Source organism: Motacilla alba, chromosome 1A (genome assembly GCF_015832195.1).
Source record: "Motacilla alba alba isolate MOTALB_02 chromosome 1A, Motacilla_alba_V1.0_pri, whole genome shotgun sequence".
NCBI lineage: Eukaryota > Metazoa > Chordata > Aves > Passeriformes > Motacillidae > Motacilla > Motacilla alba.
This window is the reverse complement of record NC_052031.1, coordinates 38,270,096-38,290,634: the sequence shown is the minus strand read 5'-3', so window position 1 is coordinate 38,290,634 and position 20,539 is coordinate 38,270,096. Positions and strand designations below refer to the sequence as shown.

The window sequence follows — 20,539 nt, the reverse complement described above, 5'->3', positions numbered from 1 at the left end:
CATCTTCTCAAAAATAGGAAAGAATAACTAAAATATATATCCCAAACTAAAAATAACAACAAAAAAGGTATTTTTTGCCTATTTCTGAAAAATTGCAAAGATTTGTTTCCCCATCTCTGTCAACTACAGCATTTTCACCTCTTGTTAATGGTGCTGTTGCATACATAGGTAACACTCAGTTTGAGTTCACATTTGATTGTTAACCTTTTTCCACCTCCACTGTCATGTTAAATTTTCAGTTTTATAATATGGAAAGACATTTTAGTATCTACAAAAAGTAACAAAACTAGGGGGAAATATTTGATAATCAAGATAAAATCCTGTCACCTTTGTTAGCACTTAGAGAGTAGGTAATATTTAGTGTGAATAATGACAACAGAATCTCAGCTTGATTTCCAAAGTTGTTCCTGCATAATTTATTCAAAAGATAAATTCCCTAATGAAAGATACTGGATCTACTTTAAACCAACATTATTTCATCTATAATTACTGCCCCAGGAATACCATACTAACTGCCACTTATCACTGTCAGTGACTTTTGAATTCCTGCTACAACTATGGTATCCCATTGGGTTTGTTTGTCTCCAAGAGAACATGATGTTTCAGGTTTGGCATGGCCCTAAAAACGGAGAATAAAACCTCTATTTCCCTAGAAATTTAAATGTCCTCTATGTGGCTCAGAACATAGAGGAGATTAAGTCCTCATAATTATTTCCAACACAATGTACTATATTCTCCATCTGAAGTTTGTAGCTCTTCAGTTCATTAGTGCTTCCCCTGCCCCTCTCTCTCGTTATAAGCCGAGTACCCATTATCTGTCACATTTCTCACGAAGTTTGGACAAGAATATAGATGCTTTGGCTGTCAGAGCTAACCTTCAGTCAAAAGTCCCCACGCTTTGTCATTATGAGAATCTAATCTTTCATTAGGAAACCATTAGGAGTAAATGTGCTTATGAACATTAATTTGCAATTTGTTCATTATGAGTGTTAGGGAAACTATTAGTGGTGTGTCTTAATCGAGTGTCCATCGTGGACAAGAAAAGGCCAGACTTTACTGAGTAATGACTACAACAACACTTGTATGTCCTTTACTTCTATGTCAGTTGCTACTTCTATGTCTGTTGCTGTGCAGTGGATGACTTCAGATGTAGGTAAAATGAAAACCAAAAAATAAGTGGTTATTGACAGGAGACTTTGTTTCCCCACCCTATGGCAAGGTCCTCCAGATACTCATCAAGAGTGGTAAATAAAACCTTCACAGTTGCTTTCAGTAAGTTCCCATTTCTGTTTATTTTGCATATAGCTATTACCTAAAAGTGCTAAGATTATAAAAAAAGAGCAAAACAATTTTTTTCTCGTCACTTGGTAAATCAAAAAGAGAAATTACATCATCTATGTGTTAGTGGCAGCCGTAAAAGTTTTAAGTCCTAGAATTATGCTGGAAATAGCCTCATTCTCAATGGTGGGGAGCAACTGTTTCTTCTAAACGGAAGGCATACAAACCAAAATTCTCCTGGAAAGACCTCATCTTATAAAGCATCTTGTTATTTAATTTGGTCTCAACTAATTGGCAATTTATACAGTAATTTGTGTCCAAATTCCAGATGCAGCAGAGAACAGAAACCTACAGGGAGCTGCACCAGGTTGCTGGGACACAGCCCAGGTGCCTCCCTCAGAGGTGGCACACACCCTGCCACACACAGTGTGCACAGCCCCACTCCATGGAAAGGCTGCTGGCAGGTACTGAGCACGCCGGATGTATCAGCCTCATTGCCTACCACAAGCACCAGACTGTCATTTTGATTTCTGCTGTACACACAAATGCAGAGCACCTCTAACTCTGCACGTGTTAGCAATCGCATCTGAGCCCTTCAAATGCAGAAACAATCTTCCTAGCACCTCAAACAGCAGTCAGCATGGCAACCTGTGGCGAGTTCCTCTATAACCTATTATCTACAACAATGCAGTGAAATGCTCACATTTTGTGAGATTCAATAGACAATAGGAATTGTAGTCAGATTTTTTTTTTCTCTGCCTGAATAGTCTGTATTTATCTCTAGGCAACAGGAAGGAAGGAAAGTACAGAGAGCTTGCACTGTCATCTGATCGTGTAACACTTCAGACTTTATCCTGGAGTGGAATGCAATGTCTTGTGATTTTTTTTAAGCTAGAATTAGTTCTGATATACTCAGTCATGCCCTAACTTTCAAGAAAACATAAACCACATCTTTCAGACAGGGAGCAAGAGCCCTTACCTTCTCAGCCAAGTAGACCTCCAACAGAAAACTAGTTGATTTTCTGCTTTAAAAGCCTGCAAAATCTTCAAGGAGATTTTGACACACATACCTGATAGTCCTCCGACATCCATCTTCTTCAGGTTCTTTGCCTCCAGAATGACGACAGTCAGTTTGCCAGCAGTAGGCACATAACGGAGGGAGAAGCAGATATCACCCAGCTTCTCTTGCTGTGAAGGCAAACAAGATATGATGTTTTACTTCAATGATTTTTTTTTTACCTTTTGAAAAATGCAATTTTGAAAACCCTTCAGAAAATGAGCAGGATTACATCTCCGACTTGTACTGCTAAAGAAAACATTCAAATGAACAATATTGAGAAAACTACTTCAAATTGTCCAGATGAAATACTTGATAACTTCAAGTCTGTTGCAGCAACTATCCTGTATACAACCAAATGACAAGACATGTGCTGGCCAGAAAGTAAGTGATACTTCTCACGATTTCACCCCTGACAATAGGGGTCCCACAAATACTGTTTGCTCTTTAAACTAAGCCAGGATTTTTTTGTTTTCTCCAGGCTGCATTTCAATGGAAATCTGTTAAGAAACATGCACACACAGCTACTAGGCTGTTTTCTGTGAAACAGTAATATGAATCTTTCTCATCACACTTTGTCACAAAAGCAAAAAGCCCACAAAGTACAAAATATGCAGTATAAAAAAAGACTTGTCTCTTGTCTGTTGGAAGAGGAAAAACCAGGCATATAGAGACTGAAAAAGGACACAGTACATCCCTCCTCACATAAGGAATAGCTGGAAGGATTTGGTTTTGCCTCCAGCCCATCATCTGAGATCCTGCCAAATGCAGCCTTTTGCAATTCATCGCTTAATATTTTCCTAACAGTCCTGGCAACGAGGGAAAAGCTGAATGATGACCAGAATTACAGGAACTTTGTTTTAAAAGGATGAATAAGAGACAGGAACTTGCAGATGAGAGAGGGAGGATATTGCTTATAAATGATGAGTTGGATGGTCCAAGCTGCTTCCCTCCTTTCCTTCAAGGCCCATGGTATCTCTAGGGGGGCTAACAAGGATGTTTTTGAGACAAGAAGGATGAGCTTACACCAAGCAGACCAATAAAAAATTTCAGACAGCCACGCTTCTCTTTCAAAGGCATTAGTTCTTATGGTATATGTCTATTTCCACAATTTATTCTGATAGTAGAGTATAAAGTACATTTTTGTGATTATATCTCTTTGCCTCCAGTGTTTTCTTAGACACAACTGAGAGCAACTCACTCACATGCTCACGGATGTAGTGGATATTTCCTACAGAATAGAGAGTCCATGTGCAAAGGACTTTACCTATAATGTGACAATCTAAACTGATTATTTCAAGTTGGGACTGAAATCCAGGGATAGTAATAGATAGTTCCCTGTCTCAGCAATCACCAGTGGTCAGGAAACATACAGAACAAGCATAGTTACATGTAGTTAGGAACTGCTTAGACAGAGCAAACAAAATAGCTCGTGATGTTAAATGCATGTACTGTATAAAAATAACGCTGTCAGAATGCACTTGTGTCAGTATCTTGAAAACTCATGGTGTCCTCCTCACCTCAAAAGGATATGGTAGAATTGGGACAGATTCCAAGAAAAGCAGCAGGAATAAGCAAGGATATGACGCAGTTTCTGCAGAAGGAACATGTAAGCAGATTAGGACTCTTCAGGTTGCGAAGGGAGTAGTTGGGGAAGAGACCTCTATCTGACTCAGAAGGGCTAGAATGATGTTATTACCTTGTTCAAAAGGACTGACACAAATATTAAAAAATTTACTCATATCTAGAACAACCCTAGATGTCTTTCAGAACATGACTGCATTGGCATGAAAGAATACTATTCCTGCCTGACTGCATATACTGTCCTAAATTCCAGCACAGATTCCGATAATGAAAATACAGATTTCAGCCAGGCAATCTGCATAGCTCATGCCTGGCTTTAGCTGAGCTTCGAATGGCACAGTGACAGCAAAACATGCTCCTGTTCACCTGACATTTGGTTTTGCAAGTCCATATTGGATAGGGTAACAGTCAAGTTGATCTATCACTTGCAGGTTGTTCAGAACAAAAGAAATCAATTGCTTATTGATTTGTGTTATCATGATCACAGGTCACCCAGCTACCTGGTGCTCTCCACAGTCACTGCTCTGTTACATTGTAGAGTTGGCTGAAATTTGCCTGTGGATTCACGGGGCTCTTCGAAGACTGAAACAAGGTATACATGAAAGCTTATTTTAGTCCCTCCATCTTAGAGATCTCTGTACCTACATATTGCCCAATATTCAAGGGCTCTGCCTCACCTCCAGATTCATTAGGCAGAGCTTTAGTTGTAGCAGCATAGGAACTTTTATCCCCTTTTAAATGAATTCCATGCTTCTAATTGTTTCTTTCAGTGGGTATTTATAAGGGCTTTTTTAGCTGTTATTTGTTTCAATCCTTAGTTGTTTTTTAAAATTTTTATTTGTTTGGTGGCTTTTTTTTAAATCTTGTATTGAGACAAGAAAATGTTTAGAAAGCATAAAATAGTGTTAGGATTGTTGCTTCTGATCTGAGTGCAACAGCAGTACCTGCAGGAAGTACTTTACACTCAACAGCTATTGCTACGAAGACATCACCTCTCACCAGCACTTCTCTGTTTGTAATCATGTTATGCTTCTGTGCAAATACTGTAATTGTCTATACAAAAGCGTAATTTTAAGAGGGCGTTTAATGCTTTTTTAGCCTCTTTTAATGTAATTTTAGCTGCAGGAAACACAAAGAAGTCAGCATCACGCAAACAGCCAGTTTTCCATAGATCGCCAGGAAACCATGGGAAATTGCAGCAGATGATGGGCTAATTCCAGTGAATAACCTGAAGTAAAAATGTAGGCACCTCATTAAATGCCTCCAGAATCAGGTTTAGCACTTCTTTTGTTGGTATTAGAATCTATATCAACTGCATTTCTACAACTTCTTGTACTTGTAACCTTTTCTCTTTGCATGACTGCAACGCCTTTTTTTTTTTTCCTTAAAAATTCAAAAAGTATTTGTCAGGCAAAGCACTGGAGGTGGCAGCACTGCAATGAAGCTAAAAAACCCAATCACTAGAGGTGTGGTTTTCAGGAGATAATTACAAACCCCTGCAGGGCTACATGGTACAGATGAGTGCTGCTGGTACGGTGATTATCCCATGGAGATGCCTTATTGTTATTATTAATTTCTTTCAGCCCTGTGTATAAATAATTTATGTTAGTAAATTACTTTGATCTCTGATGGAAACTGTAAGTTAATGTTAGAAACTTCCAGCTGGGAGTTTCATAGTCATTAACCTATTCACGTATAATGCCTACACCCAAATCAAAAGATTCTCTCCATCTAAGCAACTTCATAACTTCATTACTTTTAAAGAGGATGCAATGGAGCAGAACATAAATGACAGAGACAATGCTGCTAACACTTCTTCAACTTAGGAAACGCTATTTTACTCCTGTTGAGAACCTGGACTTTTTAGAAATGACTCTTAAGTGGCTCCTGCCTGTTTTGTGCTTCTTCTCCTACTTGTCAGTAATCACGTTTGCCTCGACAGGACACTTTCCTAATGAGCTACAGAGAGAAATGCTTTTTGTGCAGATTACTCTCATTTGTACTGCAGAATCTCTAACAGACATATCTATGTCATTAATGTAAACATTCTCTGCATTTTTGTGGAAGATATTATGAGAGAGTTGATGCTTGCAGTTCTCTTACTAAAACAATACCAAAATAACAAGCCACAGCACCATATGCTTTCCCCTAATTGGATATAGGACTCAAAAACAATTAGTATAGGAAGAATATAAACACAGTGACGTGGGTTTCCAACTTTGCTACCTGGTTTTGATTGTGAATATTTGCGTAAGCCTGAGAGAAACACAATATGATGTGATTTATGTGCCAAGACCCCAAATAATACCATCTTACCCTAATCAATATTTACAAGGAAAGCTTGTAATGTTCACTGTTTAGTTTTCATAGCTACTAAAATGTTTTAAAACTCTGTGGAGAAAACAGGGAGCATAACTGTGGGTTATGAGCTAAATTAGTGTCTTCCAAATTCAGGAAACCCAGGTAAAACTGTAATGACAGACTCTCTAGAATCTCAGAATCTCTCCAGTTCCCACACTGATGAACTTCATACAATTTTCAGGCCACCACATGCTGTCTGCACATGGAGATCTTGAGTCCATCTAACTCCTTTTCTTGGCATGTAAGGCATGATTACACTAAGCCTCAAAAGGTGCCACAACAATACTAGTGATGGAGCCACATGGATGCAGAAATTGGTGACATAGAGTGGTCCCAACTTCAATTAAGCCACAGTAGCAAGTGGGTAGAATTAACAACCTATATACACAGCTGGGATTTAGAATTATGAAAGCATTGCTCCTCCACACCCATAGAGCAAACAGGGATCACACTGGGGAAGGGCAATCAAGAAAAAAAATCGGTGCCCAACAAACCAGTAAACATGAAATTTTATTGCTACCACAGCTGTCAGACATTACTAGTTTCAAAGACACTGCATTTTTGATAAATACATGGTTAAAGAACAAAGCAGAACATTTCAAACCTGCAATAGGTATAATCAGGAAAGAAAGAATCTTTTCCTCTTATATTTGCAAATCAGGGTTGAGATGACCCCACAATGTGAAGATGATTCTGCCACAATTAGGCAAAGGAGTGGGAAGTGAGCAAGAAACTCCTAGTCCTCAGTTTGTAGAAGCAGGCAAGAAATAGATGGTGCAGCAGGGAAAGATAAGGAAGGGGAAGAAAAGCTGGAGCTAACATGTCAGCTCTTATGGTACGTTGGAGACTATCACATGAATATGTATGCGCACCAAGTACCACCTTACCCCAAAGTCTGTGCACTACTTTTGGGATAAAACACCAACAGCGGAGAGGGGAGGCAGAGCTCTCCCAACCCTTTCAGGCAAAAGGCTTATTGCAGAAGTACCTGTTTCAGACTTGTAAAATGTTATCTATACATCCAGTCAATATAAACCTAAGGGCTTTAACAACTATATCATTAATCTGACAAGCAGAGTAATTCCTTTGTTGTCTGAATAAATTTCCTGCCCATGAACACAGCAGCCAAGCTGGAAGTAAGTAAGTGCTAAAAGCCTCTGGAGAGAACGCAGAACCATCTTCATGATTGTACTTACTGCAACTTTAAAGAAACTATTTTAAAACAATAAAATGTGAACAGACAAGTGCCCTACTGCACGATTCCTTACTCTATGATCAGTCTGTGTTTTGTCTTACAAAATGGAAGTACAGAATGTCTGATCAAAAGTCTCTCTTGTTTGCTTTCACTAACTTTCTTTTAGAAGAGTCTTCATAGAGTACACTCTCTTCAAATGTGCACACTTGGCCACATAATGTAAGTGCAGTTACAAGACATCTAACACGTAAATCAAGCAGAAAAGTGAAATAGGTTATAGCATGAGACCTTGGAAGAAACAGAATTCTCAAGGCAAAGATCCATAGGGCTCACTTTGGACCCTGCAGAGAAAGGACTAGCAGTGACAACAGGCTAAAGAAGACATGGAAAGGAGACTGATATTAGGCAAAGAGAAAACAGAAATAGAAGTAAAGGTCCATGAGGCAAATTTTAAAAGGGATAAGTTCTAGGGCAGACAGAACACTCTTTCAAATGAAGTGAATTCATTAAAGGTACTGGGAAGTGGTATCTGTGGGCATACAGTCTATGCCTACATGCTATAAAGTATAAGTGAGAAAGAGCCAAAAGAAAAGGTTTAATTGCATATTGCTTTTGACTGATTTCCCTACTACAGTTCCACTCTGACTCTTTGTGATACAACCTTTATTTTTTTATTTTTTTTTCTGCCAGCACTATTTTTTACCTTTGCTAAAAGGAACAGACCTATCAGGACCTTTCTCTGGAAAGAAAAAAATCTACTTATTTCTCCTTCTTTCCCCCAGCCCCCTCTGAACAGCACTACTTGAAACAGGAATTTGTGACACATTTCTGTCCTCTTATTGCAATATATATGAAAAAGCAGTGGATTGCATTTCTTTTAACTGCCATAACTATGTAATATCCCCCAACATAATGGTAAATTGGACTTGAAAGCAATTTGGGCAATAAATTTGAAACAACCAATGTCATTAAAAAAATTAACAAACTAGGTTTTGTCAGCTTCCTCCTTTTAGTCCACTTTTATTTTTTAACTATTTAGAAAGAGTACTTCAATTGCTACTTTCTAAAAAGCAGAGAAAATGGAAAGAGAAAACACTGTTATTATTAGTAGAAAATGACACTCCACAGTCATCAGTTTAAAAGCATCACAATCAGATGCCTCTTGCAAAATGAGAAGTGCTGTGGCCGAAGGCAGCTGAAATCAAAGACTAGCCAAACCGCACTCTTTGGTTTCCAGACAAGAGACTGTGCTGCCAAACATACCAAGTTCTTAATGAAACAAGAAGAAAACGAATTTCTTAAATAAATGACAAAGGGAGGAATGAATGAAAAGAATCATATGTGGCTGAACACCGTGGCCTGGTTTTCCGTAACTCTTTGCCTACCCACAAATGCTTGCAGCTGGCTGCTCTGCTTTAATGACTGCATGTCCCTCTGTTTTGCCACTTGGCTTCTCCTCAGCTCCTGCCTGATCATATTTCTAAATGTCACTCACGTCTATGCAGGCCAGTGCACAAAACAAAATCAATTTAACTGAATGGCACACTAATATTATTACTTTTGACAGCATGGAAAACTTATTAACTACAGTATGTCACAAGCTAGTCTTCCAGTGAGTAATTTAAGTACAACATTGAAAGGAATTGTAATACATTTGAAAGATTTTTTTCTTGGCTTATCAGACACTGTGAGAACTCATATCAGAAAGCTTTTCTCTAATTATTAGAATATTACATATGCACTGCAGTCACTCTACAGAAAGCCACTGTCCTCCTGTGATAGGGTAATAGGAAGCCACACTACAGTTCCCTAGTTTGATTTGAAATCTCCTGTAGTAAGAGCATCTTAATACTCAGTTAATGTAGTGTCTACTACCAAGTGTGTCTTTAGTTTCCAAAGGTGATTTAATTAAAAGCTTTAGACTATGAACTGGAATTACAGCATACATCCAGAAATATATAGAATCAGTAAACAGTAAAGAACTGCAATGAAGAATCAAAGTCATTGGCAATTTCTTCCTTGTAAGATGTATGACTGCATGTGGTACTGTACGAAAAACCTGGCATGAAGAGAGTCCTTGCTACAACAACCATACATTATTGATTATTCCAAGACATAAACAAGCTGATTTTAACAAACCAGTAAAAGTGGGAATGGTTGATATGATAGAATGACTAATCATCTATAGCTGCTGGTAACTACTGCTGAAATTCATCAGCACCAGGGAAAGACTATCAGACAAAATCAGTGCTGCCACTACTGAAGCCATATAGCATTTCTATTTGGCTTTTCTATTTGTTCTATTTTGCAGAACATTTCTATTTGTTCTGCAAAAACCATAAAGAGAAATTCAGTGGAATTCATGGATTACCTTCACAGGCATTATCTTCTTCCCTTTCCTGAAACTTCAACAAACTACTAAGACAATAAAATCTACTACTAAGACACTAAATAAATGTTGGCTGATGCCCTTTCTCTCCTCTCTTGCTTGCTGCAGTGCCAGTTCAGCTTTCATGTTCCTCCGTAATATCCCCTAGCACTACCTCCAGTTCCCTTGTATGACCCCCATCACAAACCCCACAGCACAGAGCAGCCTCCTCCAAAATCTTCCATGTTGGCAATTAGGAAAGAGGCAATACATACTGGCATTGTTTTAAAACTAGAAGCTTGCTGGCTAGCTAGAGGCAGGCCAAACAGAACACATGATGACCCGCCACGTGCTCAAGGGTTTCCCTGAACAGGGCAACAATCTGAGGATCCATCTTTGTTAAGACACTGCATTCCTTTACACTTAGAGAAATCTTCTTACCTGGCTCTCCAACTACCAGAACAGCATGTAACACAGTTTTGTACCAAAACCAGTTTGTACCTTTATTTTCACACAAAGACAACTTAGCCACACAGAAAAACAAAGGGTTGCAGGTCACAGCAGTGACCTAAAAGGGTTGCACACCGAGGACTGGCACAGCAAGATGAAAAAGAACTGGATTTGCTAGTGGGAAAATCACAGACAGCTGATCTAAGTTGACAGCTGATAGGTGAAGACTTATAGCAAGACAGTTCTCCACCTGTAATTTATCCAGATGAAGATTTTCCTTAATGTAAAATTTCACCCCAGCCAATATAATCTTTTTTTTTTCATTCACTGCTCTAATGCTACAAGCACACACAGTACTAGAAGTCCCTTTCAGTATCACTGTTTTTCATTTAGAAAGTTTTCTCACATTGTCCTATTTTTACTAATTTTTGTACTGAAGATTTTTCCAGAGCATTGGAATTGCCTAAACACGAGGTAGGGTAAAGCATATGCAGCTGGAAAAGAGGCAAGCTGAAAAGCTCAGAAAAGCTCCTGTTCTAGGGCTCCCTAGTTTGAGGGAAGTCAGAAATATGTAAAATACTCTCTCAGATAATTTCAGTATTTTTGTCTTTGGTTCCACTTGAAATGAAGAAACTAATACATACCTCCTACTACAATGCCTTGTATTATATTTCTTAAGTTCAGCATATTAAATATTTGAGTTCAGTTCAAGAATGAGGTCCTTCAAACCAGTGCTACATATTCAAATCTACTGACTTACACTTACCAGGCTTATATCCACTTCTTAAACTAAGCATTCAAACATGTATTTTTATGAAACTACTGAAAGATATTGAAGTGTTAGACAAATACATAGTGGCAAACTCCTCTTTTGTTACTCTACTTCTCCTCATCATTTCACTTTGAAAAAGTCTCTTAACACATTCTTTAGGAAGACAAGGCAGCTCATCAAAGGTCATCATAGCAATCAGAACCACACACTCGATTGTATTAATCTCTTCAGTAAAAAGTTCATTGCAGTTAGCTAAAAATCTAGGACAGAACACTGCACTTATCATAAGATTTCTGGCTCAATGATGTTCCTTTTTAATACATCTTAGACCACAAGGGAAATAAGGCTGAAACAATACTAACGTTTTACTTGTCTTACTCAAAAAAGGCCAAATAGGATAAAGGTGGTATCTATCAGTCATTTGTCTTTTATCAAACACAGATGAAACAAAAGAAGAATTCATAAAAGATGTAATAATGTTGATTTAAAGGATATAAAATATTATGAATGTGTAGTCACATTTGTTTTGTGGAAAAAAAAAAAAAAGTCTTTTCAACTAAAACCAGATACCCTCTTTGGTAAAATTGGAAATTTGCTTGATGAAGGAAGCATGCACATTTTTTTTCTTTTTTCTATTCAAGGTCTATTGCTGTTTTTATAGGTGGGGAAGATATTTTGTTGACAAAGAAGGCAGGTGATACAAAAACTATCATAACAGTAAATAGTAATGCAACAAGTTTGTCAGAAAGAAGGTGCTTAATTAATTACCTGTAACCAGCTACAACAAGGACATTTTCATACAGCCAAAAGCAAATTTTCTACAGTCTAAGACAAAGAACTCCAGACTTTTTATAAGTATCTTCTGAATCAGGAAAGGTATCTTACAAAGCAATACCTCCTGCTGAGGATTCAGGGTCATAAGCTACAGACCATGAACTGCTAGTGTAATGCTGTGCAAAACAATCAAGAGTACACATGATCAGAAGAGGCTGGTGACGTGGTCTGGCTGGCAAAGAAATAAAGTATAGGGCACACAGCTCTTGTGTACATAAAATTTTTTTAGATGCTGAAAATGACAAAGAAGGTAAAAAGTTATGACTCTTATTGGAAAAATGAAAACCTGATTTTGAAAAACATATAAGAATAATTTCTGCAGCCTTCTGAAAAGAGGATTGGACATGACTTGATTACAGTGAGTAAGTAATGTAGAGAAGAACAAGCATCATGTATTAAATTGCTTGAATCTACCGAAGAAGGGCATAACAAGAATCAGCAACAGAGTAGAATCCAGTAACATCCAAGTAACAAATAAAGTACACATTTTAAAGAGAGACAGAGAATTGCCAAAGCTATAAAAGGATGTGTTATTTTATTAATCTACTTCCATCTCAAAATCAGAAACTTTCAAACTCTGGTTTTAATGGCCCTCTAAGTTTTCCAGTGGAAATACAAAGCTGCCTATAACAAACACTGCTGAGGGCTGAGAATCAGAGAGTTTCTACCTCCTTGTTCCAAAACCAAGCAAGGCCTAACTTTCACACTTGTAAGGGGGTTTCCTTGCGCCACTTTCCTCCCAACTTGGCACTGGGAGAACACAATTAGCTCCAGGATGCTGCCTGTTTCCTAGACTGAGTTCAATTACAGGACATTCTTTTAAATGTTCCTTGAAGACCTAGGAGTCCTCCAGATGTAGGGCAAATAAGACCACCTAATTTAGAGAAATGTCTAAGTTAATTGATAGGAACTAGCATTATTTCTAAAGAAAACAAAGGTCTTTTGAAATGGGAGACTTTTTGCAGAAAGAAAATTTTAATTTTATCCAATATAAATGACCCAAATGTCATAGAAAACTTGTCTGCTCTAAAAAAATCACAGAAAATTAATGTTTGTCCTGATAATTAATGTGCAAATCTGAGTGAGTAAAACCACTTTCAGCATAATCCACTCCTAAATCTGGGCTGGGCATTCACAGACAGGAGATGTCAGCTGCAGACTTCAGGGCACTCCCACAAAAATGAGCTGCGGCCAGTTTTGAAGCCAAGGCTCCACTCGAGCCGAGGCTCCACTCCAACAAGAGGTCCTTAATTTTCACAGTTACCAAAGAAGATATGGAAAAACAGAGGTAAAATAACTGGATTCCAGACAACAGAAATAATTGAAGTAGCACCTAATATTAAGCATCTTATGGGAAGCTCAGGTGCTGCCTGCCTGTTGCCAGCCATAGCACTGAGAAGCTGCAGTGCCATGTTCTATACCGGTGGCATCAAAAGCAAGCTGTAGACCCCACATAATGGTAATCGTACAGGGAATGACTCGAGTCAGAATTTTATGGCAAACTCTTTGGCTAAGAAGAAGACATTTGAACTAGAGGTCAGCCACAAGTGGAGAAAGGCAAAGAGAAGGGTTCTCAAATGCAGTTGCCGTTCTCAGTGTTAGAGGATGTTGCAGTACGTCCCAATTCCATTCTGTCACAGGCAAATGCATGTGGCTGATCAAGCAGCAATAAAGCAACTTTCGACTCTCTCACTGCTAGTTAGGAAACCTCTGTCTCTGACATTATTTCTGTAATTGTGATTGCAGACATAATTGTCAAGGAAGACATCTTGACCTCCATGTCACTGGATTCAGTTTCAGGTACATGTTTTACTCTAGCTTTAGGCCAGCAAGAAGCACATACAGAACATATCTGGATCCAAAATAATATCAAAAATGGATTTCATCTGCACACTGATGATGGCAGCTCAAAGTGAGCTCTGTTCTGCTTCAATGAGACAGCAGTAGTAATTCTGTTGCAGTGATCATACTCCAGCCCTCTATAGAGAAAAATCATACTCTGCAAAGTCTGCTAATGGAAGGGACAAAAGAACTACAGTAGCCCTCCATCCCTCTAGTGAGTAAGCTAGTCAGGCAGCCCCTGAATGCTTCTCTAGTTATGATGGTGACAAGCATGAAGTAAGCTGCAGAAGGCCACAGAAAAGGAAGACGAGAGAAGAACAGCTGCACTAAACTTACCCTGCTGTGTTACTTGTACCATACTAATAACACATCAGCCACTGTGAGGGATTTTTTGGCCTTTGGTAGAAGGCTGACTTAGATGATACAACAGAACAGGAAACTGTAGGACTGAGTTATCTCTGTCTGTCGTCCATTTAGCCTAGAAATAAGACTTGTCATACTTCCTAAATTCATGTACTTTACTTCTCAAAACATTAGCATAAACGAAATACAGGTCTAATACCTCTGAACTGAATATATGTTCCGGATTCTAACTGTGATTAGGGCATTTTGTGCTAATTCCTGCCACAGGTACAATGCAAAGTGCTTCAGATACCAGTTTAAGCTCATTGTTGAACTAAAACCAAACACAACAGGCTCTGAAAAGAGGTTAAATGGTTACTATGGTAATCTCTGACATGGTTTAAATCAGTGTTTAAAAGGTGACGGAGAAAAAAAAAATAAAATGGCTAATCTCTTTCTTTTTGGACCACTATTCCTAAACCTTTGTCTCCCCTTTTCAAAAATATGTATTTCTCTGATGTTTCTGGAAACCATAATCTTCTAGCTCTACATGGAGTAGGCACAAAAAAACAAAGAGATTGGAGTAGCATACATCCCCTCCTCAACCTTCTAGTGAAAATGCTGTTGTCGTCTTTGTGAGACCTGCTCTTCCTTCGAGACTGTAAAAATGCTGCTCTCTGCTCTGAAGGTCCTTCTAATGACACTGTATTTTGATACAGCTGTTTTACAGCATCCCTTAGCTCCTGGTTTATAACAGCAATCAGATAATGATTTTTGTCACTGTTGGTTTGGAAATGTAGGGAGAAAGGGAAATAAGGTATTAGCCTGGACTACTGCAAAGCTTATGCCTGGATTCCCAGTGAGGCCATTTCTGCCCCTGGATTATGCATTCATTGATGCTGGCAGTCAGAAAAATAAGTAAGTATATGAAAGTCCAATTGGAGAACAATGCTGAACAATTCCAGATATAGCACGTTCTGTGGCCCTTTCACTCCTCAGCTGGTCTTACAGATCCATTTGCAATCTCTCCATTTGCTCTCTACAGAAAATAGATATACTTGGGAGTATATCTAAGTATATTTATACTTGGGAGTATTCCATAATTAAGTCTGTATTTCCTGGAATTCCTTCTGCAGTTTCCATCCAAAAGATCTCTTCATACTCTAGCTTCAGATGAGTTTGATCCCCTTCAGTAGCTTTCTAAAAACTCCAGAAACACTATTCAGAACATTGATTTCCAATTGCCATTGAATGTGGCTGTGTCTTTGAACTTAAAATATCTTCTGCTTGAGCAATAAAATCCCACACAGTAATATTAATATGTGGAGGCTGGCAATTTCCCATTATTCCTTCCTTCAGCCTTGTAATTTTCTACAAGGTTCTCAGCAATATACTTTTTCTGAAACAAATATTATTATTTTGGTTATTATGGGTCATTAGATGCTTAGCACCAAATGCAGGATCTACTATTTCAGCACAGTTTAACCTCAAGATGCCCTTCTGCACATGGAAGGAAAATGGCAATAAGAATGTTTTTGGCAAATAAGCAATACATGTTTTTATCAGATCTCAGAATAAATACTTTCCAGGAACAGAAAGGCCCCAGAAGAGCCTGGATTTAACACTATCACTGAGCTTTTTCCTCTTATACCGTCTTCTGTATTTGAATTTAATATCTGTAAAGCCAGACAGTTTGAGATGAATAGAGACAAGGTCCCTTTTGATTTCAAGTAAGCCAATTACATTATTTTTATTATAACACAAGAAAGTGACCTCCTAAGGCATCTCTTGCAGAGAGGGAGTTAAAAAGAGAATACTCAACAAAGGTATATAGTGGGATTGCCAGCACTTTGAGTATGAAAGGTGAGAAAAGAAAAGCATAATTTTAATGAACTGAAAACAGTACCCTTACAGCTCCACTTGAATCATATTGTTTTACCTTAAAAGTCATTTTAGCATCTTCCATTTCAAGATGAAAAACAACTGATTAACTGCTGTAGAATTTTAAAGCAGGCTTGTTTATTCTCAAACTTCCGAACCTCTGTTTTGATCCCTGTCTCAGTAGGAAATTCAGTTCCTTGGCAGGACAGATGCTGCACTTACAATGTTGAACAGGCATTCAACAATCTCTGTTTACTGCATCAACTCTTCACAAAACCTGAAAACTAAAACCTCCTTAGATTTAACATTTCAAAGTTTTAATTAGGAGTAAGAAGAAGTGAACTTGAGAAGATGTAAACACCATGAAGAAAACATAGTGTTCCAATATAACATGCAGCTAAATAAAGGAAATCTCATATTTTAAAATCTGTCTGACACTCTGACAGCATCTCCATAGGGATAATGATACTTTCCTTCGCAAAGCACTGTGCTATCTGAAAAGCTGTAAAAGAACTAAGTGTTATTACCAGTGATGGGAAAGGCCTATTAGATCATCTGTCCATTGCTCGTGTAACTATAACAGAAAATAACAGTGATTTGGTGCTGTAATTTGACAGTGACTTTTGTAAAAATGTATTTTCCTCTTATATCTCTGCAAGTTTCAGTTACCGACAGTCAATAATCTGGGAGGCTCAGTAACTTTGTCACAGTCTCTAACTTCTATGAAGTACACCAAGGTATTAAATACACATTTCAGGCCCACTTTTCCACCTCCTTCCTCCACCTTTTACTTTTGGGTAAGGCAGGAAAGAACAATCCTCATGAGCAGCACAGTCAAGGTTCACAGAACTGCTCTTTCAACTCTCCATCTGCAGAACGCTTCCCTCTCTCAGCCCTTTCCAAGGCAGTATTGTGCATCTCTTCCACTGGGGGATGTGCATCACGTAGGAGGGACACTGGTGTTTTCCAGCAGACCTCCCACTCAGAAGCCTTGTATAAAACATACCTATCATCACCCACTGTGGTATGAGCATGCATCTGTCATGTAACCTCACCATGGTGGATGCCTGATCAGATAATGCAGAGTCTCATGCGATGGCAGTTGTGAAAGATCTGCAGAACTCTTGGTGGTGGATACCATCAGGTCAACAAGGATCCTTCTCCTTATGATATAAGACTTTGCTTCTCCACTGCTTTCAAGGGAAAGAATTGTTTCTGCTCTTTCTTATATTCCCTAAAATTTCTTGGCATGTTTGCTACAACCGGTTTTCAATTTAAGTGCCAATATAACAAAATGTCTGGAGGGAAATCAGCTGAAGTATTCAGAAGATGACTCTCAGTATGATTCACACCGCTGTGAGCAAAGAAGAGGTCTGTCTGGCCTTCTGTACTGGAGTGATAACAGATATTGGATGCAGTGTGTACTCAGATAAAGTTAATAGCAATGACATCTGGTAGATGACAGAGAGGAGCAAACTCCTGTGATCTGCTTTTTAACACTCTGTGCCCAAACCATTATATGTCAGACTTGGTAAAAGTGAATAACCTTTCAGTACCTACCACTCCTCCCTCCCACACTCAGTCAAATGACACTGAAGGACTACCAGACACAGGGACAGTGGATCTAAAAGCAGCCAAGGAAAAAGGATTCAAGGTATGCAGCTCATTAGTTGTAACCTCCTCAATATTTAGCAGTCATTGCACATTCCCAAAGCCATCTCACAGTCATAACAAATGCTCACACAAAGGCCTGTACCTTCAAAGTACTTCACCAACATAAATATATTAATAAGACCTTTCCCAGAAGAGAATGCAGTGTCAGAGAGATGCCATTCAAGTGACTAGGCTGTGAGAGATAGAGCTTACATTATTTCATTAAACCTTCACCCTCCGTCTTCAATTTTAAGCCCATTTAAAAAAAAGGACAGAATGTACAGTGGAGCTTTATGAGCAAAAAGAAGAGTAACTGCTTGTAAAATTGTTTTGCCCCCTGTGATTGAAGTGGTAATTAAGTTGTAATTCTGTGATGTGCATCAACTGAATTTGACATAAACTAAACCTGAGATTTTTATATTCACTTTGACTGATGCCACCTAGATATTTCTTTTAAAGTGACTAGTGACAACTGCCACTGATTCTTTTTGCTATACATCTTGTCTAGGGGTCATAATTAAAACATTAAGGAAACTTTGGCAACTTATACTTAATTTCAAACTTACATTTATTTTCATATTTAGAATTGTAGCTAGCACTAGGTTGCTGAAAACTGACAAACTTGCCTAAGTTGTAAGGGCAAGAAAGGAAATAATGTCTGTCATTCTTCAAATATTGCAAATCTCGTGTAGATGTGCTTTTCAAGGACATTTTCATTACACAATTATGCGTAAGAGTCAACAAAAGATATTTTGTTAGCAATAGATTTACATTTGACATAAATTTTGAATGAAACACAGTTGCTCAGGTTTTAATTTGTTATTTTAGTAAGCCAGACCACCATATCATGTTCATGATCACTACCAAGAGACAAACATATGTCTACTGCTACACATCTGATATGGGTAAATCATGGTAGCCTTCATACACACAGTGCTGTTTTTGCCAATTCTGAAACCAGGGTACTTCCTGGTGGCAGCTCTGTCTGCCGTGAATTCTGCAACATCTGCTGGGTCAGATTACAATCCCTTTATGCAGATATGATCTCTCCCATCCCTACTTATTACCACTTAAAATACACTAGATTTGCTTGGAATCTTTTCTGTGGACCAGGGACTGGAACATCAAAGATGGTAAGGTACTTGAATCAAATATGGAATATGCATGACATTTCATGTGAAACACAGCTCCCAAATTTCTGACAGATGAACCTCTCCTGGTTCTTGATAGAGATTTCTCTTCCATATTGGACCAAGCAATTATTTGAATCTGGCTCCACATATATATGAGGGAAGTAGAGGTTCCATAATAGAGCAGAATTAAGTTTGGATTAAATACACTTGTCTAATGAGTAAGTGGTTTTTGTAGAATCACTTTTTATTTGTACAGTGAGCTTATGAGCTGTTACAAACCAGCTACACATAGTATATAGAAAATTAAGATTAAAATGTCTCCCTATACCCCAAGTTGTGATATTTTTCCATATTGAAATGCCTTGCATGCTTGAGCATTGAGATGCAAAAATAAAACACAAGACCTCCTGTAGTATTAAAAAATACTTAAGCATGGGTCTAAGCATAGTTTTTCATGATACTTTCATATCATCATATTGCCTAGCTCCTTATAAATAAAATGGCCATGCTTTGGTGGCAACTTCAAAAAGGCTTCATCAAAAAATATAAAAATAACAGTGGTTTTTTTGCATAAACAGTACCTGAAATTTGAAGAAAGGGGAGGGCAACTTAGATTTCATCTCTACAGCATACTATTCAAAGCTCTTGCAATACTCTTCTAATATCCAAATACTCCCAGAATTATTTATTTTAATTATCTCCTTCTGTTTTAATAAATACTATTTTCCAACTCAGAATGCACTTCTGGAAATAGCTCACACACTCAATATTTGTTTCAAGCAAGGTTTTAATCATATTGTATTAGCAGGGTATGAATTTTGTGAAAGCAACCAAGTGACTGCATCAGGTCTTACTGTGGATGTTAGCTACAACACTTAAGAAGCAACTTGCTATGCAGTAAAGCACACTAATCTGTAGCATGTTATCTGTAAACTGCATATAAGGATATTATTGGTTATGTTCTAAAAGCCTAAAGTTATACTACGAAGGCAAAGTGACAACTCTTTGCATAGTTTGGCTTATTTTACGTGTTTTGAAACAGAAAAGCATGAAACACTTTGAAAGCACAGACACTAGTGTAATAAAAGACCAATTTGTTACTTAATAAAATAAAGTAACGCTCCAATTTCACATTTTCAGCTTTCTAGTATGCTGGACGCTTAAAAGAACAGGGCCCTTGAACTGAAAACTTCCTTTATCTCTTTTTTCATTTTCATATTTAACTCTAAGAGTGGAAGAAAAATGCCCCATTTAGCAGGGCACTGATGTCACCTGCAGAAAGGGAGCCCTGCAAATACTGCCACTATGAAACAACGGCACGCAGAACACTCTCAATGTGGCAGTGGCTTTCAAATAATAGGCAGTTGAAAGAAGCCATCTGAAAATACAGTCTTTAAAACAAAAACTCAAAAAGTAAGACTGAAATCTACCATTTCTGAAAACCTGAGAAGGCTGCATGGCTCTGCACTTGATGCTCTGTTTTCACTACTTTTAGTCTAAATCAATACTCAGGTTTCCATCATTTGTGAGAAGGAAAGATTTCATTCAGAGATTGTCCCTTTAATTACAGAAACTAAGATTTGAATCCAAAGCACTTTATTAACTGAATTAGATGATGAGAAACTCAGACTCATGATTACTTCTCCTCCCACCAGAGAATTAAAGCATGCTAAGTACTCTGAGTGGGCAAGTACTGTATATCAATCAAAAGGAAGAATAATGTAAAAATAAGGAAAAAATAGTCTTACAATAAGCAAAAAGTTGGATGTATCAGTATGAACAAGCTCAC

General features: G+C 38.0%; 1 protein-coding gene across 6 annotated transcripts in view; it reads right to left on the bottom strand.

The window, feature by feature from the left end:
• Positions 1 to 20,539, bottom strand: part of SYT1 (synaptotagmin 1) — a 330,932-nt gene that overhangs the window by 48,041 nt on the left and 262,352 nt on the right. For all 6 annotated transcript variants that reach the window (XM_038153158.1, XM_038153157.1, XM_038153156.1 and 3 more), the window contains one exon: positions 2,349 to 2,466. In XM_038153158.1, coding sequence (XP_038009086.1) covers positions 2,349 to 2,466 — 118 coding nt within the window. The remainder of the gene's footprint in view (positions 1 to 2,348; positions 2,467 to 20,539) is intronic.